Below are 26,015 nucleotides of genomic sequence, written 5' to 3' on the forward strand. Positions count from 1 at the left end.
AAGCGATAGCAACTATTCTTTAGCCAAATAATAGCTCAGGTTCTTTGACAAATTTCAAATCGAACAAGAAAAAACAGCAGAACCGACCATCTCAATAAAAAATTCAAAATACCACACAAGGGGAAGAGATCAGCAAACACAACTCAAGACACAACTACCTTTACCCTTTACTCTTATTCTCCAGGTCCATTTCCATGGCCTCAAAACACAATGTCCACTCCTTGAAGGCTTGTGAAATGACATAACAGATTACAAAGCATTCTGAAAGATCCGTGGAAAAATTCACGAGGGGAGAGCCAGTCAACACTCTCCCAAAAGTCAGACGGTTATTTAGTAGGTGTTTTCGCCTCAAAGCCAAACAAATCAATTCCAAGTGATAAAGACCCAGAATAGCGTTGTAAAAGTTTTTGGGAAAATTTTGGTTTCAGAAAAGACAGCAATTAGGAGAGCCTAGATGATTTATTAGAAGATTGTTTTTTTTTCTTATCCAGGCAATGCAAAACAAGAAAATATCCCCATAAATACACCTTTGCTTGCAAATATCTATAAGCACAGCACTCTTATAGACCTTATAGACTTAATGATGTCCTAGGGCACTCTCCCAATATGCTAATAGCTGTATTTTGGGTTAAAATACAAGCAACCATGAACTTGTGTTGGCATTAGCACAGCGACGAGGAATTAGTCATTTGACCGAAAAGCACTGTTAAAAAGCTTGGATACCGCTGACTAGGTGCAGCAATGTTTGACATAACGGGCTGTATAAAACTCAATATAGGGGGGAAGGTATCTGTTTTCGTTCTTTTTGTAAATCCAGCTAAAAATAGCCAGGGGTTCCTGGGGTTAATGTCATTTTTGTTATCCAAAATTTATGGTGACATTGAATAATTCATATCAAAAAACAAATTTTGTGTTAAATAAAGATATAAACTTAAGAATCTTGTAGGTTAAATAACTCCAAAACTCCGAGAAAACCGACGGAAGTCGTGTCAAGAACCAACTCGAAAAAAAAAAATCATAAATAAAAAAAAAACTGGTCTACATTTTCGGGCTATTCATTATATTTTTATCGTGGATTTTTACATCATTTTTATCTCAGTTAACCATTTATTAATATAAAATGAAAATCCATGTATTGTTTTGTAAATATTGTGCCAAAAACATAAGAATAAAAGCAACGAATATAATTATATCGTGTCGACTTGTGGATAGTTAGGGTGGGTGGGGGCTACTGCGATCCAGTTTTTTTTTTCTGGAAACCTGTTATAAAAACGATAGGGCCTGGGGCTATTTTCAGAATGGTGGCCTTGAAAATCATGGCAAACACGAATTCCTGTAAGTTTACGCGGAGATTCCCGACGTACAAACTTATAGAGCGACAAAAATAATACATTTCTGCCGATGGAATGTAATGATAGAGGCAGAAATGTTTATTTTGACGGCATGTGACTTTTGCTAATTTTTTTTATGTGTATTTTCTTTTTTAAACTTTTTTTTCCGGCTCTTAAGCCCCAAGAGCACGCAAAGCCGAGCATTGGTTCAGGAAACACGGTCCAGAGTTGTTTCCCACAGGTTTTTTTTCTCTGGTTTTCATGTCCGGCTCAGTATTAACTTCTTGTAAATATAAATTAGGTGATTTTCAGATTGTAATTGTATTTGAAATTCCGCAGTGTTTACTACTTGTCAGATTGTTTTGCATTGTAATGTTCATTCAGCAGTGATTACTGCTAGCTGTCCGCTGGCTACATATCCAAAATAAACAGGAGTTCTCCTGAACTGTGTTTGTGTTATGAAATGGAGGCAAAATTTGAAGCGGGCTTCCAAATATGCTAAGTAATATCCTGGATAAGGAATCGATCGAGCGAGGCAGTCATAAAGAATTCATAAATCGTAAGCGATTAGCCAATCAGCCAATCAGCCAATCAGATGCACTCACTGGAACCCATATTGTCCCACAGAAGTTAAACTTAAATCGGTTACTGAAGGTAAGCGCGCCGAGGTTGATTTGGCTTAACAGCTTACACTAAGTTCCCTATAGAAGACATTTTCTGCGCGATTTTTGTAAAGATTTTATCATATATCTATGCTTTATCAGATTCTGCTAGATTTACTCTTCTTGAAAATCAAATATTTTTTTTCATTCAAATTAAAGGGAAGCTATATTTTTTATATTAAAATAAAAATCTCGAAATCTGCGCGATGAATTTTTTCCTAAATTTCCAGTAACTCCTAACAATACGCCAGTCCGAAGCACACGAATTGTTGGCTTAAAACTGACCTGTCAAACTTCGCGATTAATGAATCATTATTTTACGCCAAAATTGTTCTCGCAATCTTTGAAAAAAAATAAATGCAACAATTAAAGAAAAATAAATTATTCCGAGTATTAAAATTAAATAAAAAAATAATCTTTAAAGGGAAAAAAATATTAGGAAAATCGCGCTGAAAATGAATAGTCTATAGGGAACTTAGTATTAGCTGTTTAGCCAAAACCTCGGCGCGCCACCTGAAGGCAAAATGCATGTTTAAGTGTAAAGCAAACCTGCAGATAGTTTAGGTCGTTATTCACAAAGGATCCCGAACACCACAGCCCGGTTCCACCGAGTCTTCCCCGCCATGGCTCATAACCCGCTAGGTAGCTCGAAGCGTTTATGGAGGCGTTAGAGATTAGGCCCGATTGCATTCCGAAAGGTTCGTCACAAGCTAAAAAAAGAAAGTTGCAGTATTCGTAAATATTATGCTACTATGACGCCACCTCCACCCCACCCTACCAACTTCACCCTCGCCTCGCCTCGCTGCCACGCCACGCCACAACACGCCACGCCACGCCACAACACACCTCACCACAACACGCCACACCACGCCACACACCACACCACAACACAACACAACAAGCCACGCCACACCACAAGCCACGCCACGCCACGCCACGCCACACAGCACCACGCCACGCCACGCCACGCCACGCCACACCTCACCTCACCACATCTCAACTCATCTCACCTTACAACACCACACCCCGCCTTACATTACTTCACCCCTACCCCTCCTCATCTCGCAACAGTACAAAGTATGAATACTATTTAATTTTAGGCTAAGAAATCACGCACAAGATCAAACACGACACATTAGACTTAAAGTAAGTTTCTTATTTATCATGTGGTTTACTTACCTTGGCATCCGTACAGCTTTGCATCTATCCTAGCCACGGACCTGTATCTGATTGGATAAAACCTTACTGAACGTACTTCAACGGGGTTTATAGACGATGGCGTAGTTTCACCTCTATCGTGATTTCCACGAAATATCATTTTCACTCCGTTTTCGGTATAGTCTAGCCACGTTAGCCCGTCTGTGGTGTACGCCAGGGTATAAAAATATGACCCCTCTGAGCTAGGAACTACGGCTACAGCTGAAAGTATCTGCCTTTGTTCACCAACGTCGATCTGTTGAAATGCCTGCTCAATGAACAGTTGGATCCAAGATGGGTGAATGTTTCCATTGTGCGTAGCGGATGGCTCAAGCCGTGATGAGCAAACTTCGTACATAAAACGAAATAAAAAAGGTTCTAGTTTATATTCATAATTGCTTTTTGTTGGATGGAGAGTATGTAGGGGACTATTCTGGTGTCCTAATTCAAATTATCCAAACAGTAAACAGAGCTAAGGTCATGCAGTATCCAATTCAACTTTTTAGAGAAAATACATAACAAAGGTTCTAGTTTATATTCATAATTGCTTTTTGTTGGATGGAGTGTATTTAGCGGACTATTCTGGTGTCCTAATTCAAATCATATAATGATAGGCTGAAGCTAATAACATACACCGAAATACACAGGGCTAATTTTTACATCTACTAATTATTAGAAAACAACTTTGAAAATAGCACAGATATAAGATTCCTCACCGGGGCAGCCGTGAACTTTTACTTTCATGCAAATCCATCCCTTCCATTGAATCGCCACTAGCCGCACCATGCGAGAAATGATGCCAGCTACACGAGCGGTGATGATTGAGTTATTTAGCTGGAATTGCTAAAGAATAGACACAGATATATATCTATTAGTTTGTTGTAGCGCTTTTCTAAATGGTCTGAAATTCTGGAGTTACAGGCAGGATACTTTTTGTCAAATTAAAAAAATGTCATTATTCGACCTAACATTGAAATATAAGTACAAGAGTGATGACAAAACATAGTGTAGTTGTATCACGTGACTCACCTTGGCCTTCCCTTGTTTCGTGAAGTTGTACCACATGACTCACCTTGCCCTTCCCTTGTTCCGTGTAGTTGTACCACGTGACTCACCTTGGCCTTCAATTGTTCCGTGTAGTTGTACCACGTGACTCACCTTGCCCTTCCCTTGTTCCGTGTAGTTGTACCACGTGACTCACCTTGGCCTTCCCTTGTTCCGTGCAGTTGTACCACGTGACTCACCTTGGCCTTTTCCTGTTCCGTGTAGTTGTATCACGTGACTCACCTTGGCCTTCCCTTGTTCCGTGTTGTTGTATCACGTGACTCACCTTGCCCTTCCCTTGCTCCGTGTAGTTGTACCACGTGACTCACCTTGGCTATCCCTTGTTCCGTGTAGTAATACCACGAGGCTCACCTTGGCCTTTCCTTGCTCCGTGTGGCTGTACCACCTGGCTTACCTTGGCCTTCTCTTGTTCGGTGTGGCTGTACCACGTGACTCACATTGGCCTTTCCTTGTTCAGCGTAGCTGTACAACATGACTCACCTTGACCTTCCCTTGTTCCGTGTAGTTGAACCACGTGATACCGTCCATACTGTGCTCTACCCTGTACTTGGTTACCCAGGATGCATTGCCACCGTCTGGGTGATCGACTTGTCCATCGGTGGTGATACCGGTGATAGAGTTCACCTCCTTAAAGTTGAACTGGACATACTGATGACCTACATTGGAGCCCGCGCACCAGCCATACGTGTCATTTGTGGTGCGCATTCGCACGAGGTACGGCTCGTAGCCAGGACCAAAGTAGCTGGAAGTGGTTATTTCCTTGCCCTCCGGTCCGGTGTTATATAGGGGAATTTCAGATTTGCATCCTAGAAAAAGGCATATGCTTTAAAATCATACACATTCTTTGTTTAGCTATTCATTTTTTAGAACTTGACGGAATTGTCCAATCAAAAAAGCAAGCTGATGTGAAAATAGTGCCGGAACCATTTCTCTACGAAGCATCAGCATATAGCAAGGGACAATTGCGTGGTGAGTCTCATCAATGACGGATCACCGAGGGGGGAGGACAGGGGGAATTGCTTCCCCCACCCCCTACCAATATCAATACCGTCAATTACGTATCAGACTTCATTTGTAGGTTGTTATTTTGATGAAGTTTTTTTGCTAATAAAACCGTCATTTTCCATTATAAACAATAACAATTAAACCTAACATTGAAATGTAAGTGCTAAATTTATTAAAAATGCAACAGAAACAGCGAAGGCTGGGCTGTTTTTCTTACTCTAAAGTGCTGGGCTAAGCAGTAGACATGAGGGTGGCCTAAAAAGAGCCACGTGACTTAAATAAAGCATGTGACTTAGTCAATTATCGTCAGGGGACTTGCGCTAAGAGATCACGTGACCTTTCTGGGTGGTAATTAAAGCAAAATAATCAAACAAAAAATCAGAAATGACTGCGCTCGACACACCCAGAGAACGATGAAAAAATAAAATCCTTTAATGGAACTAAACCATTTGCGCAAAAAAAAATTCTGGCTTTTTTCGTAAGCTCTGAATACTTTGTTTTTTGTTGCTGTTTTTTTTTGAAGCCATAGCCTGAGCGCGCGGTAGTTTGCTACAAAAACAGTCACGTGGTCTTTTAGCGCAAGTCCGCTATTGCGTATCAGACTTCATTCGCAGATTGTTTTCTTGCGAATAAACGGTTGTATTTTCAAAAATAAACAATAACAAAGGAGTGATTGATCGACATTCTTTGAATACCCATACCTATGCCTAGCAAATTGAGATGTAATGTCTTCTAGATAGGTACCGTAAACATACCCTGATATCATCGGAGATCCCTGGATGATAATATTCCTTGGGTTTAGACAATAACAAAGGAGTGATTGATCGACATTCTTTGAATACCCATACCTATGCCTAGCAAATTGAGATGTAACGTCTTCTAGATAGGTACCGTAAACACACCCTGATATCATCGGAGATCCCTGGATGATAATATTCCTTGGGTTTAGACAATAACAAAGGAGTGATTGATCGACATTCTTTGAATACCCATACCTATGCCTAGCAAATTGAGATGTAACGTCTTCTAGATAGGTACCGTAAACACACCCTGATATCATCGGAGATCCCTGGATGATAATATTCCTTGGGTTTAGACAATAACAAAGGAGTGATTGATCGACATTCTTTGAATACCCATACCTATGCCTAGCAAATTGAGATGTAATGTCTTCTAGATAGGTACCGTAAACACACCCTGATATCATCGGAGATCCCTGGATGATAATATTCCTTGGGTTTAGACAATAACAAAGGAGTGATTGATCGACATTCTTTGAATACCCATACCTATGCCTAGCAAATTGAGATGTAACGTCTTCTAGATAGGTACCGTAAACACACCCTGATATCATCGGAGATCCCTGGATGATCATATTCCTTGGGTTTAGACAATAACAAAGGAGTGATTGATCGACATTCTTTGAATACCCATACCTATGCCTAGCAAATTGAGATGTAACGTCTTCTAGATAGGTACCGTAAACACACCCTGATATCATCGGAGATCCCTGGATGATAATATTCCTTGGGTTTAGACAATAACAAAGGAGTGATTGATCGACATTCTTTGAATACCCATACCTATGCCTAGCAAATTGAGATGTAATGTCTTCTAGATAGGTACCGTAAACACACCCTGATATCATCGGAGATCCCTGGATGATAATATTCCTTAGGTTTAGACAATAACAAAGGAGTGATTGATCGACATTCTTTGAATACCCATACCTATGCCTAGTAAATTGAGATGTAACGTCTTCTAGATAGGTACCGTAAACACACCCTGATATCATCGGAGATCCCTGGATGATAATATTCCTTGGGTTTAGACAATAACAAAGGAGTGATTGATCGACATTCTTTGAATACCCATACCTATGCCTAGCAAATTGAGATGTAACGTCTTCTAGATAGGTACCGTAAACACACCCTGATATCATCGGAGATCCCTGGATGATAATATTCCTTGGGTTTAGACTAGAGATACGACGAGTAGAGCTGGTATGTTGGCAAGTAATTTGATGGCTTAAGAGCATTTGTTCCCCCTTCGTGCGGTGATAGTAATGTAGCTACGTTACCTGTACAACCGGTGTAAACTTCAACCTTAAGGCAGGCCCGATCCTTCCAGTTTTGTGGACGAAACCTGATCGCTTTTGAGAATAGGGACGGGTTGAATTGTACCATCACAGACAAGTGTTTGTCTTTATTTCCAGACCAACGCTAATAAGTAAAAAAAGGGACATACCGTCAGCTTCCATAACCCCCCTCTCCCCCGCAGCGGACGCTGACGCGTGCCCGAGGGGTCCAGACCCCACCCTGCTCATGTGACGAGATGAGTTCGACTCCATTTGACCCTTTCGTCGATAATAAAGAAGAAATCTTATATATGTTATTTGGCAGAGCCGTTACAGGCATGGAAATAAAAGCTTCAGCAAGTCAACACGAACGGCATCAAAAAATGGCGCACGCGCTCACGAATTGCTGAAAAAAGGCTATGACGTCCGTGACAGGAAATCTCGAACAGCATTTTACCCATTTTTACGTTCTACGCGCTCGGTCACGGACGTCAACGCCGTTTTTCAGCAATTCGTGAGCGCGCGCGCAGTTTTTGATGCCGTTCGCGTTGGCATGCTTAAGCTCTTTAATATTGGGGAGGGGGTGGGGGGGGGGGGCACGGTAATTCCAAAAAGTTGTGGGGGCATAGCTACGCCCCTACTGGTCATTTCTTTATCATTTTTAAGGAACGGCCTACGTCCCTTTTTGGATAGAGAAAGTTTTTAGGTTTAGAGACCTATTACCAAAGCTAAAGTGCCTATTTGGATTTATATGAACCGTGATCAGTGTATTACTGCTCTGGACTACACCCTGCGTATTTTCTCTAAAAACGCCCCTGAGACGTAATTACTGACAAAATATTTTCCACCATCTTAATTATCCCCCCAACCCTTCTCCCCCTGTAGCAGGGCAATTCTTATTTTGTTAGACTTATTTTGTAAATGTGCATCAAGTGTAAATTTCCATAGCGCAAGTATCTATGTGTTGTAGGTGGAAATGACAACTAGAGATGCGGGCTGCTACCCGCAGCTTACAAACAAGAGTGTGAGTCACAGTGTGTATGCATTGTCACTAAAGATGGTACCATCGCTTCCCTAACGGTTCTATGACGTCCCCCTATACAGGTTGCAAAATGCAGAATGTTTGGAAAGATAGTACGTCCGGCTTTGCGCCCGAGAAGACATGCGATTCATAGTCCCTAATGTAGAAAGCCAGGTTTTTACACCTCTACAAAAAATCAAGTTGCCCATTGTCCTGGTCTGATCCCACCAGATACCCAAGTATACAATACACTTACAGTTTTAAAATCATCTCTGAAGTGTTGTTTCCACTGAACATAGTCGTTAGAGTATTCTACACTGAAATCCCAGATCCATTGATTAATGTCTTCGTCTACATCATTTCCTTTCACTTCTACGGCGCTCACATCCACGCTTACACCAAGGTCAATGGCTAGCCAGTAGTTGGAAGAAGACGATGACATACACCAAGGTTTCTGGCCATCGATCAACCTGGCCATGTGTGGAAAGTAGCCACCGCCAGTATCGGAACTGCTTGCCGTGAAGGATGTGTTTGGGTATTTGTTAGCATCGACAAGGCCAAGTGGTTGATAGCACTCTGAGGAGTTTAGAAAGAGAATTGAACACCTCTCTGTAACAGACCCGGTAACGGAATTTTTCGACCATCTCGACGACTTTTAGCCTCCTAGGCACCCGTCGAATGTTCTAAATCAACCCGAACAGTCTCTTTCCTACACGACGAGTAAGTTGAGTGACCGGCGGTTAAAAATGAGCTGACCGCGGTGGAAATTTCAAACCCTCCAAGAAACGACGAAAATCTAGGTTTTACCGGGTCTGTTACAGAGAGGTGAGTAATTGGGGTGTAATTAATTAAAACTTCAAGCAGTCCATGGCGAAACTACTTAGTAGTTTGATGTGTTAAATTAAAATCGAAATTGTTTGCATTGCCGTACAAAACGCTGATTCCAGTGGCTGTTTTGGCTAACTGTACAACATTAAAAACATACTTACAAAAGATGACAGATTTGTTTGATAATGAGGGAGTCATAAAGAAAATTTGAGCCTTAGGTTTGATCTGGTGAAAACAAACACAATCGTACTGTTGAATCATTCAATGACTTCAGTAACTGTTGCGACTAAGTGTGCAGCATTAAAACCATACTGTACAAAATATTTGTTTGATAATGAGGGAGTCATAAAGAAAATTATAGCCTAAGCTTTGCGCTAGTCTTCTTAGCATTCGCCAAAATGTGACAGTTCGCCTGTAAAAAGCCGCCATTTCAAAACAAAAAGGCTGGTTTAACCCCGCGGTACTGGAACTCGTCTTGTGATTTTCATCACTGGCGCTTTGAGCAACTACGAAAAGCGACGGCATTCAAAACAAAATTGTTTAATATCATATGTTAGGTAATTTATAACACATACCTGTGCATCCATACAGCTCAAACTGCATTGGTAGTAACAATATATCCTTGAAATTGATCCTCACATATCTCGCTAGAAACGGGAAGCCAAGTTCTATTTTGGATATAGAATAGACTTCGGAGTATGTAGAAAATATCTGTAATTAAAATAATGTCATCATATTGTGTTCAATAACACAGTAGAATCACAAATATTTTATAATTTTGCTGATGAATACAACAAAGCAAAATTGCTATCGCTTTGGTTATTTTGTTGTACATTCTTTTATTGAAATGAGGTGTGGTCATGCCTGATATTCGTCTATTCAGACAGACAGACAGACAGACAGACAGACAGACAGACAGAAAGATAGATTAGAGTGCCGTGAACAAGTAACAAATGTATTTACCTACAATGCTTTGTGTTTTTGGGGGCTATTAAATCTGTGAAGTTTACGATTGTCTATTTAGTTGTTGCGAAAGAGTATTTCGAAGTTCTTTGTAAATTGGGCATTTGACAAAAAAGTATTCTTCATTTTCCATAGTGTGACAGCACCAGAGTGAAGTTAGTTCCTTATTCGCAGTTCCTTTTTCGTCTGTTTCCTGAAATAGCATTTCCTTTTTCGAGAACTCTTTAGAAAGGAGTAGTTAAAGAGAAATCGGGAGTTATGAAATTTCCTTTCCTTTATTGAGAAATGATAAGCAAACACTGACAATCCTCTTCATAGTCTATTCCTTATTCGGATAAGTCGTAAAACGAAATGGGACGTTTGGAGATTCCATTTCCTTATTCGCGAAAACTAACTTGAATAAGGAACAGTTCCCTATTCGTGTCACTGCACTAATCTATTTGTTTTGTCAGAGCCATATCTAGTAGCCAAGGTGTTAATTGACAACAAGCACTATCTGTCAAATTGTGGTTTTGTTAGCAAGGTCAAATTCACACGACATACGTACGTAGTCAAGTAAAGCGCGAATATACTCCTCTAAACAAATTGTGAGAAAATACTAACAATCCTCTTTAGTCTATTCCTTATTCGGATAAGTAGTAAAACGAAATAGGACGTTGGGAGATTCCATTTACTTATTCGAGAAATGTTTAGAAAGTACTAAAGAACCCTCTCTTTAGTCTATTCCTTATTCGGATAAGTAGGTAAAACGAAATCAGGCGTTATGAAATACCATTTCCTTATTCGAGAAATGTTTAGAAAATACTAAAGAACCCTCTCTTTAGTCTATTCCTCATTCGGATAAGTCGTAAAACGAAATCGGACGTTGGGAGATTCCATTTATTTATTCGAGTAATGTTTAGAAAACATTAACGACCCTCTTTTTAGTCTATTCCTTATTCGGATAAGTAGTTAAAACGAGATCGGGAGTTATGAAATACCATTTCCCTTTTCGAGAACTCTTTCGAAAGGAGTAGTTAAAGCGAAATCGGGAGTTATGAAATTTCCTTTCCTTTATTGAGAAATGATAAGCAAACACTGACAATCCTCTTCATAGTCTATTCCTTATTCGGATAACTCGTAAAACGAAATGGGACGTTTGGAGATTCCATTTCCTTATTCGCGAAAACTAACTTGAATAAGGAACAGTTCCCTATTCGTGTCACTGCACTAATCTATTTGTTTTGTCAGAGCCTTATGTAGTAGCCAAGGTGTTAATTGACAACAAGCACTATCTGTCAAACTGTGGTTTTGTTAGCAAGGTCAAATTCACACGACATACGTACGTAGTCAAGTAAAGCGCGAATATACTCCTCTAAACAAATTGTGAGAAAATACTAACAATCCTCTTTAAAGTAGATTCCTTATTCGAATAGATATTTAAAAAGAAATCAGGCGTTATGAAATACCATTTCCTTTTTCGAGAAATGTTTAGAAAATACTAAAGAACCCTCTCTTTAGTCTATTCCTTATTCGGATAAGTAGGTAAAACGAAATCAGGCGTTATTAAATACCATTTCCTTATTCGAGAAATGTTTAGAAAATATAAAAAAAACCTCTTTTTAGTCTATTCCTTATTCGGATAAGTAGTTAAAACTAGATCGGGAGTTATGAAATACCATTTCCTTTTTCGAGAACTCTTTCGAAAGGAGTAGTTCAAGCGAAATCGGGAGTTATGAAATTTCATTTCCTTTATTGAGAAATGATGAGCAAACACTGACAATCCTCTTCATAGTTTATTCTTTATTCGGATAAGTAGTTAAAACGAAATCAGGCGTTATGAAATACCATTTCCTTATTCGGGAAATGTTTAGAAAACACAAACGACCCTCTTTTTAGTCTATTCCTTATTCGGATAAGTAGTTAAAACGAAATCAGGCGTTATGAAATACCATTTCCTTATTCGAGAAATGTTTAGAAAGTACTAAAGAACCCTCTCTTTAGTCTATTCCTTATTCGGATAAGTCGTAAAACGAAATCGGAAGTTGGGAGATTCCATTTACTTATTCGAGAAATGTTTAGAAAACAAAAAAAACCCTCTTTTTAGTCTATTCCTTATTCGGATAAGTAGTTAAAACGAGATCGGGAGTTATGAAATACCATTTCCTTTTTCGAGAACTCTTTGGAAAGGAGTAGTTAAAGAGAAATCGGGAGTTATGAAATTTCCTTTCCTTTATTGAGAAATGATAAGCAAACACTGAAAATCCTCTTCATAGTCTATTCCTTATTCGGATAAGTCGTAAAACGAAATGGGACGTTTGGAGATTCCATTTGCTTATTCGCGAAAACTAACTTGAATAAGGAACAGTTCCCTATTCGTGTCACTGCACTAATCTATTTGTTTTGTCAGAGCCATATCTAGTAGCCAAGGTGTTAATTGACAACAAGCACTATCTGTCAAATTGTGGTTTTGTTAGCAAGGTCAAATTCCTTCTACACGCGTACGTAGTCAAGTAAAGCGTGAATATTTCTCCTCTAAATATATATTAATGCGTTTGGAAATAAAGCCCAAGATACAAATACATTTATTAGATGAGAGGTAGATTTCCTCTCTTTTGCTAGATTCATTTGTGAAAGCGATTGCACGCATTTCGTAATTTGACCTTTTGTAGCAGATAGAGTCTCATGTTCACAGCTCCGCTTAGCAGCGAGCACTTTAAAGCATCGAAATTTACCCGACGAAAATGCTGTTGGACTTGTTCTGAATATACTGTTATGCCTAAATACTGTTTCAACTCGAATTAAAAGGTATCATGTAAGTACCCCCCCGGATTTGAATAAGGAACTGAGCGAATAAGGAAACAGACGAAAAAGGAACTGCGAATAAGGAACTAACTTCACTCTGGTTGTGACAGCGCGGGCAAAAGACTTCACCCTCTAAAGGGAGGGAGTCTCAGATTTGTGGCCCCTCTGAAAGTGATTTATTACTTGACCCAAGGAACATATGAACCGAGTTTATGGTGCTACTACTATAAAGCCACAAATAAAAGGGTGTACGACTACGTCTAGGCATTTTATTTTCTTTTATACCTTGGTTTCTCGACCCTCATAATAATCTTGCCAATAAAAGTCCATTATACTGTAGGATAAGACAAAATGATTTTGGAATCCATGGCGTTCAGTATCGATAGCGAGACCCGTGACAGTCCTGATAGCTTCTCCCAGGGTGATACGAAAGAATGCGGGGAGGTTAGACGTATCACTCCACCAGTAACCCGTCTGCATCAGTCTTGCATGAGATGTATCACCGCTGTGTGCTAAGGGACTATTGATGGTTAAATTTTCCATCCCCAACGGTGAAAAACACTCTGAAAAGACAAAAATATTTTAAGTCGCATGATATCAGTGTGTATGTCTTCGGAAAGAAAGGTCTTCTAAACACTGCTTGATCCTGAAATAAAAACATATTGAATAGTCGAGTTTCCAGAGATCTCCGAACCCAACACAGACCTATCGACAAACCACATATCTATCGACACACCACAGGCAGACATAAGACCGACCGACAGACCACAGGCAGAACAAAGACCTATCGACAGACCACAGGCAGAACATAGACATATCGACAGACCACAGGCAGAACAAAGACCTATCGACAGACCACATATCTATCGACACACAAGAGATCTATCGACAGACAACAGATTCAGTCTATTCATGTACTGCAATCGGTTGAATTAAACAAACATTGTTATTATCATCATCATCATCATCATTAACATCATCATTAACATCATCATCATCATCATCATCATCATCATCATCATCATTAACATCATCATCATCAAATCATCATCAAATCATCATCAAATCATCATCATCATCATCATCATCATCATCATCAATCATCATCATCATCATCATTATTATCATTATTATCTGTTGACAGACCACATCTATTAACACACCACACATCTATCGATAGATTAAAGACCTTTCGACACACACAGACCTATCGGAAGACCACAGATCTATCAGCAAACCAAATAGATATCGACACACCACATACCTATCGAAATACCCATGACTTATTGGGAGAGCAACCTATCGACATATACCACTGACATACCGGCAAATCAAAGACCTATCGGCAAACCACTGACTTATTGACAGACCACACATCTATCGACACACCACACCACAGATCTATCGAAAGACCAAAGACCTATCGAGAGTCTACAGACCTATCGACAGACCACAGAGCTATCGACATTACTTACATCAGACAGCCGATTTGCTTACAGACCATAGCTTGACCGAAAGACAATAGATCTGCAGACCATAGATAGAAATACAGAACGCAGACTGACCGACAGACTATAGATCTGTCGACAGAGCAAAGATCGACCGACAAACACATCAACCGACATCAACCAACAACCATAGATCTAGCGACAACCACAGACCGACCGACAGACCACACATCGACTGACAGACCATAGATCCACCGACGAACCACAGATCTATCGACAGACAACAGATCTACGACAAAACAATGATTGCCGACAGACAATAGATCTATCGACAGACAACAGATCGACCGACACACCACAGATCTATTGACCGACCACCTATCTTCCAACAAACCACAAATCGACCGATAGACCATAGATCTAATGCCACACCACAAATCTATCAAACAAATAACACATCTTATAACAGATCACAGATCTATAAAAAGGTTGTACATCTTATAACAGACAGACAGACCACAGAGGGGTGACAAAGATTACACATCTTATAACAGATCTCAGGCCACATCTCAACAAGCTAGTATCCACCTTTACATCCATAGAGTTCTAGTCGAAGACAGATTTTGTTGTACCACGTGACCGGGTGCACTCGGATTGACTTGGCAGTGAATGGCTTCGAGAGTACATTTTTGACCGTCAAATTGTGTTCGGTGTTACCTGCGAATACCTAACAAGAATCAAAGTTAGTCGCGTTCATTAGAAAGACTGGTCACTCGTGGGGTAAGCTCCAGCAAGAAAAAAAGTTTCTGAATAAACGAAAAATGACCCAAACCCAAAATTAATATAAGATGAACTTATAAACACAGGCAACCCAAGGCTACTGTCAGTATTCTATAAAAGAACGCAAGGGAAAATTCGCGTTTTGAAGCCGTAAAAATGTAAAACAACAGAGCTTAACTTAAGTTTTAGAAAGAATGGCCATTGCAATTTTTATGGCATCCCACTATTAGTTGTGTTTTTATACTTCTACTTTTACTACTTTTTATTCAACAGTCAAAGGGTACTTCGCGCATGCGCAGTGCTTTTCCTCGGATCGATGTTTACCATACCATCGTTGTGTTTGTTTCGTTATTTATAAACTTCCACGTTCTTCCACCTCGCTGTTTGATTGATACGGAGTATGTCGTCACCCATGCTAGCCCAATCGCATCGTCGGATAAAGGATGTTTTCCTTGAATCGCAAATGCCATTATTCTGTAGGGTGCTTCAAGCTCTACTTGGAGAAACTGCTGACCATTTTGGTCATCTGAGCACCAGGCACCTTTTCCTAGAATAGTTCCCAGCCTCCCATGGAACGACTGATGATCTGCGTCAAGAGTGGTCGAGGCGGTGATGCGAGAGCTGGGAATGAGCCCTGACTCCATTCCGATAGCATAATTGACGCCGCGGTCGGCCGGGTCTTCACAAGGGGATACTTAAGAAACAAAACACAGTCATTTCTTTTGTAATTAGAGGTTAACCACTAACCTATCATCCCAATGACATTTTATCATTATCTGTCATCTAAAAAAAATATATATAATCTTTTTCCTACGAAGGATTGTTAGGAACCCCGAATGGTCTTTTGCGAGCACTTGTTTTTTATGAGAGACCGAGCATTTTTAGGCGGGGAAAATTGCGTGAGCATGCGAACACGGCGGAAAAAATTGCGCGAGCCTGCGAGCACGGCGGAAAAAATTGCGCGCGCATGCGAGCATGCGGAAAAAAATGCGCGAGCATGCAAGCACATCGAAATTTCGGGGGACCATTCGAGGGCCCTATTGTTTGTCATAATCATCTTCCTCTTTCTTTTATCCAAAACCTGCTGTGTCTTCGTTTTTCTAAAATGTGCATTTTCGGGCCAAACTTTTGCAATTGCTTTCAACCTTATATATTGCACTATATCTGCGCTATCTAAAAAAATCTTCATTAAATACCAATAAGAAATACCTGTAATAAAATTACCCAGCCGTAGCTAAAAAATTAGACGTTCTTATATAAAATAAGAGAGTGTAAAGTAAGTGATCCTAATCAAGCAGCCATTTAAAAGTATAGTGCATCATTCCATCTTACCTTTTCTGCCGTATATTTCCAGTCGTAGACAAGGTCTTAATCTATCCCGATGTATGCTCACTTTAACTTCACGTGCAAGAAACGGAAGCCTTGGACGTCGTATTACCGGATTGTCAGGGTCTGTTGGCCCTGAAGTCCTCTAAAAACACCCAATTTTTAAAGTAATCCTGACTTTGGACTTCTGTCCGTACGGGTTTTGAGGGTGCAGGGAGGGTACAAATGGACCGAGAACATATATTTTTAACGCACTACAAGGATTAGACTACGTGCGTACTTTCGAGTCACCTTTTACTGCGATTTTAAGCAATCTGCGAGGTCAAGCTCATGAAATGCTTAACCTGCGGTCTGGACTACCCATATCTACATTCGCTCAACCCGTCACTCAAGGCGCGAATACGAATTCATTCTCCCGTCATTCAAACTCTGCCAGCAATTTGTTGATCAGTAGGCGGGTAAGAAATCTTAAGTTCAAAATTTGATTGACAAAGGTGACATGTGGTATATGCAATTTGGATATCTTGGCCAGAGTTCTCAGAATTCTCAAAATCGCAGTAATGTCGAGAATCTAATTGGTCTGGAATTTTGTCAGGAAAAACCGGCAATCATTTGCAAGGCGGCTGTAAATAGATTCTGACCTGACAAAGCCTCGACTTCAAGCTCGAATTCCATCATATATAAAGCGGACTATTAGGAACGAACGTGTTTTAAACACTCGCTGTTATACGATTAAGCATATTCCTCTTATATGTAAAATCGAAAGAGGGAGAATGTTTCATACCATGACAGTTTGAAAGTCAAGGTGTGTAGCTTGTGCCCTGTACAAATCCAAGGTTGTAGCAAAAGCACCTGCCAATCCTAACCCCTGAATGGCGATTGCTGTGACGAAATACGTTGTTTGCAGGTCAATAGTGAGTGCTCCTCTATTGCGGCCACACCAGGCATATGGACCGTTCAGTCGGGCGGATTTTGCCATATGTTGCTCGTCAATAAAGTTGCCTCCATCAAAAAAAGCGTTATCAGGAATGTCCTTGCTTTCTAGACCAAGGGCCCGCTCACAAACTAGGAAAATAGATATCAATCAATTGGTACAGGCATGCAGGCTAATGGACAGACAGACAGACGTACCTCTGCAGCCGTACAGCTCCAATTGTAGACGGAAACTCTCTCCACTAAACCTCACAACAGTCAACTCTACATATCTAGTTGTCACGTTGAATCTGAAGTTGTGTCGAACTGTGGTGTAAGAGTCTTCGTTGCCTTTTAGAATCTGTTTAGTAAGGATTCTGAATTAGTTGAGTTACCTCAAGTTTCATCCTACAGCGGTTTATTCGCGAGACAAAATAACAATCTAAGAGTGATATGTTATTGATCTAAGTCTGATATGTTATTGACGTTATTTGATAGTAAATTTCTTGGTTACTTGCTTGAATCAGCCGATGGAAATGGATGTTTTGTGTGAGTCGCCATTGAGCAGGAGCATAAAATGGCGACGTGATCGTCCTTCTTTAAAGGTACCTTTTTCAGACCGTCCTCTGTATGATCCCACCAATGGACCAGATCCAAGCTGTAGGCCAGTGTATACTCGGTGATTGCCAGGTCACCTGATCCACGTGTTGCAATGCCATTGACAACAGCCCATCCGGTATCTAAGTCAACCCGGAGAAACATTCTCTGCTCAAAGAGCCGATTGCCTCCCCAGCCTGCGCTATTAAGTCGAGCGTTTCCACCTCCAGTCCCGACGATAAAATGATCAGCAATAAATCCATTTTCAAGGCCAAGTGGGTCTGCGCATGCTGAAAATAGATCACCCCAGACAAAGTTTGAATGTAAATAGGAACTCGTGTTATTCTATGTAGGTGTTGCGTGTGGCATCTAGCGCGCTTTATGTAGCGTGTTGCATGTAGTGTGCTCTATGTCGCGTGTTGCGTTTGGCATGTAGCGTGCTTTATATAGCGTGTTGCATGTAGCGTGCTTTATGTAGCGTGTTGCGTATGGCATTAGCGTGCTTTATATAGAGTGTTGCATGTAGCGTGCTCTATGTTGCGTGTTGCGTATGGCATGTAGCGTGCTTTATGTAGCGTGTTGCATGTAGTGTGCTCTATGTCGCGTGTTGCGTATGGCATGTAGCGTGTTTTATGTAGCGCGTTGCGTATGGCATGTAGCGTGTTTTATGTAGCGTGTTGCGTACGGCATGTAGCGTGTTTTATGTAGCGTGTTGCGTATGGCATGTAGCGTGCTTTATGTAGCGTGTTGCGTGTAGCGTTTTTTATGTAGCGTGTTGAATGTAGCGTGTTTTATGTAGTGTGTTGCGTATGGCATGCAGCGTGCTTCATGTAGCGTGTTGCGTATGGCATGTGGCCTACTCTATGTAGCGTGTTGCGTATTGCATGTGGCGTACTCTATGTCGCGTGTTGCGTGTGGCATGTAGCGTGCTTCATGTAGCGTGTTGGGTACGGCATGTAGCGTGTTTTATATAGCGTGTTGCGCATGGCATGTAGCGTGCTTTATGTAGCGTGTTGCATGAGCGTGTTTTATGTAGCGTGTTGCGTGTTGCATGTATCGTGCTTTATATCGCGTGTTGCATGCAGAATCTTGTATGTTGCATGTAGAGTGTTGCGAGATGAATTTTGTTTGCTGTGTTTTGTATTTAGCGTGTTGAATGTTGTGTCTTGCCTGTTTTCTCTAGCGTCCATGGTTTGTATGTTGCGAGTTGTATTTAGCGTATTGCGTGTTGTAGGGGTTTAGCGTTTTGTATGTAGCGTGTTACGTGTTGTATTTAGCGTGCTGCGTGTTGTATGTAGTGTGTAGCTTGTTGAATGTACCGTGTTACGTGCTGTATGTAGCGTGTAGCGTATTTAACGATTTGTTTTTTTATGTAGCGGTTGCATGCTGAATGTAACGTGTTGCGTGTTTTGTGTACCGTATTAAATGTTTCGTTTTATATTTACATCATTTTGTATGTAGCGTGTCTCGTGTTGAATGTAGCGTGTTACTTGCTGTATGTAGGATGTAACGTATTGAGTATTTTGTGCATTGAATGGTTCGTTTTTATGTAGCGTGCAGCGTGTTGAATGTAGCGTGTCCTTAGTAGGTGTCGTAGGTAGCACTTACCTTTGCAGCCGTAGAGCTCTAGCCGTAGACACGCTGTGGATCCATTCCATTCCATTGGTCTGATTTGAATGAACACCGCCACAATAGGCACTGGTAAGGTGACATTACCACTCTGGAAAATCTAAACAAAATTTGCTTGCTATTTATCCCTAATTTCGAAGCATCCTACTGCAATAACATGGTGAGTAGGTAGGCAGAACACAGGATGTTACTCGATGAGAAAACATCTCATTTAAGAGGGGAATGTCACGAAAGCTTTCGATTTTAAAAAGATTTATGGTACTTTTACCGGTTACAGCCCACCACACATGTTTATTGGCTGGTCAGAAGACTGATTACATTCTATTTAAAAGTTGTAAAGAGCACAGTTTATTAAACATAGAGGCAGGTAGATTTTGTTCCACTGAGATATTATAAAGATTTATATGAAGAATTTAAACTTAAAACATTGAAAAAAAAAAATGAGTAACCAGCTCTTCTGCAGCTACTACCTTATTACACTTAATTTTCGCGTCACCCTCAATTTCGCGATTTTCGTGATTTTAAAAGATTCGCGAAAATAAAGTGTCGCGAAAATTAGGATGCGCGAAAATTAAGTGAGTACACAAGAAGCCTTTGGGGGAATATTGGCCGTTTAATAAGCACCTTGTCTATTAAATCATCTAATGTACATATAGTACGGCAAGGAGTTGAGTTGGACTTTTATTTACTAAATATACCCCAATTTGTTACAAATTATTTCCGTTTTGATGATTGCAGCACATTTTAATTCCACTTGTTTTGCTTTGATTTCCCCAAAATCGCAAAAATAAAGTGATCTGGTCTTGACGAAAGTAGGAAAATCGCAAAAATAAAGTGTCGCGAAATATCGCCATCTCAAAATCGCGAGATTTTGACGTCGCGAAAATTAAGTGTAATAAGGTACTCACCTTCAGTGTTCCGTTTTGAGTGTAGTTATGCCACTCCAATCTATCCATACCAAACTGCACATGGTATGACGTCACCCCTACGTCAGACCCATTGACGGAGCTGCCCTGGGTACTAATGTAGCGAACTCTGTGTGTCGTTTGAAGATCGACCTGTAAAAAAGGCTTGGTATCTTCTAAAGCGGCGCACCATACTCGTGTGGGGTTCTTCAGGCGAGCATACTGGGGCCGATAAGGGTCCCCCATGTGGGACGACGCAGTTAGTTGCGTGTTGAGGACGCGGCCATTACTCAGGCCAAGCTCACGACCGCACGCTAAAAGTCCAAATGACATTTAAAATATGAGTTGTCTTTTAACTATAAAAGGTCAGCACGTGGAATACCAGTGGTAGTAGAAACCGGGTGATCCTTGGTTCTTGAATGCCTCGAAAAAACAACAGGGATCGATAAAGACTAAATATTAAATTTCTTCTTCTCAAAAACATAATTATTTGTCAGAACAGACATGTTCTCGTGGGTGGCGTATTTAGAGTCGCAGAGTCGCAATTCAGAAGAATTGAAATACGTTTTCAGTACTTAGAGCTTAAAATTGCTTCGACTACAGCCGATATGCTGTTTTTTTTGTGGTAATGATTGCATTTGACCACACCCAAAGATTTACCACAGAGGGTTGAATCTATTTTGTCGACGATCACAACCGTCATAATAGGAGCCTCCCTTTAATGGGAGCCCTCCCCCCTTCCCCTGAATTCCATCACATATATAGATACACACAAAGGCCTCGCTAACGACCCTCCTTTACCGAACTTTAGAATTCGATTTAGCAAGGTTCTAATATATTGATATTACCTTCACACCCATATATCTCCACTCTCATACAAATGAACAGGAACCACTTCGTCGGAACGATAGATATATAACGGGTTCTGATAACAGTTTTCAAATAGTTGCGAACAATACCATTCGCGTCTGAGTTCGCCTGGAAAGTCTGAAATGAAAACAATGAAATCTTTTATAGCGGAGATCCCATACCTGAGAAAAAGTGGTATATAAGAAAAATATGGTAACAAATATTGGTAACCCATCGACTCGAGTTTCAGTGACTCGTCCGTCCATTCCCAAAAAGCATCGTATGACAACAAAACTTGACAGGTGTCATATATGTGTCAAGGGAAGTGCAAAACTGTGGTCACGTGGTTTGTGACGTCATCGATGACGTCACTAGAAGCAAAAATATGATGTCATCAAAAATAAAAATATTTATATTTCACGAAGGAAACAACGTATGGCAACCAAACTTGGTAGGTGTCATTTGTGTCAAGGGGGGTGCCAAGATATGGTCACGTGATGCGTGGCGTCATCGATGACGTCACTTTAAGCAAAACTATCCCGATGTCATATCTATATTTATATCTCCTAAACGAAACATATATCCTAAACGAAACATCAAATGACAACCAAACTCGGTAGTTGTCATGTTGGTGTCAAGGGGGGTGCTCCAATATGGTCACGTCAGTATTACGTCAGCGATGACGTCACTAAAAGAAAAAAACGTGATGAAAAGCAAAAAAATCATCTCTTGAAAGAAACATTGTTTCACAACCAAACTTGGTAGGTGTCATGTATGTGTCAAGGGGGTGCCTTGATATGGTCACGTGATGCGTGACGTCATCGATGACGTCACTTTAAATAAAATGTCATATCTACATTCATATCTCCTAAACGAAACATCATATGACAATCAAACTCGGTAGGTGTCATGTTGGTGTCAAGGGGTGCTCCAATATGATCACGTGATTGTTACGTCATCTATGACGTCACTAAAAGAAAAAAAGTGATGAAAAGCAAAAAATTCATATCTCTTGAAAGAAACTTTCTTTCATAACCAAACTTGGCAGGTGTCATGTTGGTGTCAAGGGGGGTGCACGGATATGGTCACGTGATTTGTGACGTCTAGGATAACGTCACTAATGTTATTATCTCATGAATGAAACATCATGACAACTAATCTTGGTATGTGTCATGAAGCTGTCAAGGGGGGTGCACCAATATAGTCACAAATGACGTCACTAGAAGCACAAATATGCTGACGTCATCAAAATAAAAAATATATATTTCATTAAAAAAACAACCAAAAAAAAACAACCCAACGCGGTAGGTGTCATGTTGGTGTCAAGGGGGTGCTTCAATATGGTCACGTGATTGTGACGTCATCAATGTAGGAAACATTCATATCTCGTGAAAGAAACATTGTATTGCTGTGTTTACACTTGAGCGCCTACTTAGGTTCGGTTATATGATATCTCAACCCCGGTTGGCGGTGAATGCGTTCACATTAGCTGATTTGACCTAAGTTCATCTGTCAGTAGCTGTCTAAGGTGTCAAATGCTCGTCAATACAAAAATTGGCGGCCAAGGGTTAGCGCGCCTTAACGATGAATAACATCAGATCTATTGCCGCTGCATGCATTGTATTTTCCTTTACATTTCTTGTTCTTTTACGGCGACTACGAGCCATAAGAACGAGAAAGATTATTCTGCTCAACCATCTGCGAAAGATACGAAGGCGAATGCTTTTGCTGGCGCTTTCAAGGCGAAACCAAAGAGTAGCTCGACCTCGAATTAGAAATTCTCGCCGGGCATGGGTGTGGCCGAGGAACCAGTACTGGTTTGATAACTTATTGCAAGGTTCGTACGTCGACGAATGGTGGAAAGAAAACTTCAGAATTGAGAAAACAACATTCGAATGTTTTGTGCGTTTAGTAGACCCGCATATGGCGAAGAAAGACACCAAGATGAGGGAAGCAATTCCTGTACCAAAGCGAGTGATGGTGGCGCTATGGAGACTTGCCACAGGAGATAGTTACCGAACGGTCTTCAGTTCGGCATCGGTCGCTCTACAGCGATGCACATTACTCATGAATTCTGTAAACTAATCGCAAGTCTTGCTTCAGAATTTATCAAATTTCCCGTAACCGAAGACGACCTTAATAATAACATCAAAGCATTTACATCAAAATCACGTTTCCCCCAAGTCGTTGGTGCAGTCGACGAAAGTCATATCGCCTTAAAATCAGTTCCGGTAGACAAAAGGATTGACTATTTTAATAGTAAGCAGGAATACTCCATTGTCGTACAAGCAGTTGCTAACGCTTCAATGAAATTTCTAGACGTGAGCACGGGCTATCCGGGAATCGAAGTTTGCATGATGCGCGAATTTTCGGACTGAGCAAATTGAAATGGAACATTGATCAGGGCAGGTGGTTATCTGGAGACCCCCAAAAACACATTGGTCAATGTAACTGCGGTCCACTTCTAGTCGGAGACTCTGCCTACGCACTATCCACAACGCTCATGAGGCCTTACAAACAAACACGCACCTTAACACGGATTTGGAGTTCATTCAAGATGCATCGTGCAGACTCCTAAAAAGTTCTTTTTCTCTGCAATTCGGTGAGATAGAATACCTAGGCATTCTCAGAGTCTATGTTATGTATTTTAATACAAGAAGGCCTTTATTTTTCTTTGATTTATAACATTTTTAGATGAACTTCAATTTTTCACGCAAATGTTCATGACATATTGGGTAGGAAACCGAACCTAGGTAGGCGCTCAACTGTAAACACAGCATATAACAACCAAACTTGATAGGTGTCATGTATGTGTCAAGGGCGGTGCGAATATATGGTCGCGTGATGCGTGACGTCATCGATGACGTCACTAAAAGTAAAACTACCCTGACGTCGAAACATCGTATGACAGCTAAACTTGTTATGTGTGTGTTTTGTGGGGGAAGGGGTTTAACAAATTGGGCGCGTGATTTGTCAAATCGTTGAAATCGTCAAAAACAGAAATATAATAGAATATTTAAAATTTCTTAAATTATTAAAGTTCATATAACCTTTCAAAGACTTTGTCAATTCTTTATATTTTCATCTTCCAAATGGTATGTGGTTCTTAAGGACCCTATAAAACACGCACTCGCGCGAATAACTCAAATCTGTAATATTGAGGTATTTTGGTCAACCTTCGGAAAAAAGGCCGTGAACTGAAAGGCCCGGGTCCAGTCATTTGTGACGTAGATGGAGATGTCAACCATGAGAAAACATATGCGCACTAAACCGGTTCCCGTCTTTATGTCTTCTTAGTTATTGCTGAAGAACGTTGTGTGGTTACAACTTTTACCGCCATCTTTATAGAGGAGCCAAGCGCGGCCGCAGGCCGCGCGCGTAGCTCCATAGGCATAGAAATATGGTATAGGTATGCGACTTGGTTTTTGTGGTCATCGCGCTGGTACCCTGTGGTGTCACTCGCCAGCCAGCCAGTCAGCCGCGCGACTCCCAGGCCCCACTCGGCCCCGAAATGGCGACTAAATAATAAATACAAGCACGGAGCAAGGGAAAAAATTCTTGTCGATTATGCGATGATTATTTATTTTGCCTCAAATTTTGTGACTTAAGGATAAAGTCAACTAGAGGAGAGAGAGAGAGTTTTAGCTAGTAAATTTAGGCAAGTAACAGTTCACATTAAAAAGCGAACACAACCACAAGAAAGCGACCAAAAAAACAATGCAAGGTGAGTTTCGGACGACGATTTGTATTGTCTATTGAGAATATAACAGTCATTAGGCTTTTTGTTGTCTTTTTGTATGCTTTGAGAATGCGAGTACTTAACTTAGTAATCAAATTATTTGAGCATAACAGCTTTTGTTTTGACATTCTTCGTTTTATCTATATTCTTGATTGTGTTGAATAAAATACAATACACCAAAATCTGGAATTCGACTCGAAATTTTCGTCTTTAATAAGACTTCTTCAGGGCAGATTGATTGTGTTGAGATATTTCATAAAGGCTAACCAATATCGTGTTGCATTTGTCAAATACTGCTAAAGAAGACCGTTCTTGTCTTTATATCCGGTGCTCTTAGTCCTAAGAAGATACATATCCTTAGAAGATACAGCAACTTTTTCAACTTACAAGAGAAATTTTTCTCACCGAGGATAAAAAAAAAAACAACCCCTATTTTCAATATGTATTGTCTGCATCTTGCATCTCATGTGTTTATTTTTTTCAAATAGTTGTGGAAAATTAGTTAGATTATAAATGGCTTGATGAAAATATTGTTTTGAAAGAAAAAATAAATAATTGTTTTCACTCTTTTATAAACCAGGAACTACCTGAGGGCCAAGATGAATGCTAAAGACTGGAAGACATGCGAATTAAAAACCATGTCTTGAAGAGAACAGTAGGATGTTCTTATTCACTAGTCATTTGATACCCCCACACCCATGGTCCCAGGGAAGGGTGGGGGATTAAACTTTAATAAAAGCCTGTTTCCAAGTTAAGAGTCAAAAACAGTCAATACCACCACCCCTCTTGACGTATTCTTGTTAAGAATTTACCATTAGACTGTTGACAACTTTGACAGCCATATTTACGCCAGGAATTGTGTTTGTTAACTTTGATGTACTGCATAATTTAAATTAT

The 26,015-nt window shown here is 40.4% G+C and overlaps 1 protein-coding gene across 1 annotated transcript in view; it reads right to left on the reverse strand.

Annotated features, from left to right (window-relative positions):
- The window catches only part of LOC5503341, a 99,010-nt gene that overhangs the window by 48,648 nt on the left and 24,347 nt on the right, over nt 1–26,015 (reverse strand). The window contains exons 7-23 of the mRNA XM_048732918.1: nt 21,379–21,517; nt 20,534–20,844; nt 19,605–19,725; nt 18,009–18,286; nt 17,619–17,760; nt 17,272–17,552; nt 16,494–16,632; nt 15,491–15,855; nt 14,970–15,108; nt 13,219–13,496; nt 9,762–9,897; nt 8,615–8,934; nt 7,341–7,482; nt 4,736–5,061; nt 3,907–4,033; nt 3,173–3,538; nt 2,543–2,703 (exon numbers count right to left, since the gene is read on the reverse strand). Coding sequence (XP_048588875.1) covers nt 2,543–2,703; nt 3,173–3,538; nt 3,907–4,033; nt 4,736–5,061; nt 7,341–7,482; nt 8,615–8,934; nt 9,762–9,897; nt 13,219–13,496; nt 14,970–15,108; nt 15,491–15,855; nt 16,494–16,632; nt 17,272–17,552; nt 17,619–17,760; nt 18,009–18,286; nt 19,605–19,725; nt 20,534–20,844; nt 21,379–21,517 — 3,771 coding nt within the window. The remainder of the gene's footprint in view (nt 1–2,542; nt 2,704–3,172; nt 3,539–3,906; nt 4,034–4,735; nt 5,062–7,340; nt 7,483–8,614; nt 8,935–9,761; nt 9,898–13,218; nt 13,497–14,969; nt 15,109–15,490; nt 15,856–16,493; nt 16,633–17,271; nt 17,553–17,618; nt 17,761–18,008; nt 18,287–19,604; nt 19,726–20,533; nt 20,845–21,378; nt 21,518–26,015) is intronic.

The sequence above is a fragment of the Nematostella vectensis genome, chromosome 9 (genome assembly GCF_932526225.1).
Source record: "Nematostella vectensis chromosome 9, jaNemVect1.1, whole genome shotgun sequence".
NCBI classification, from domain to species: Eukaryota; Metazoa; Cnidaria; class Anthozoa; order Actiniaria; family Edwardsiidae; genus Nematostella; species Nematostella vectensis.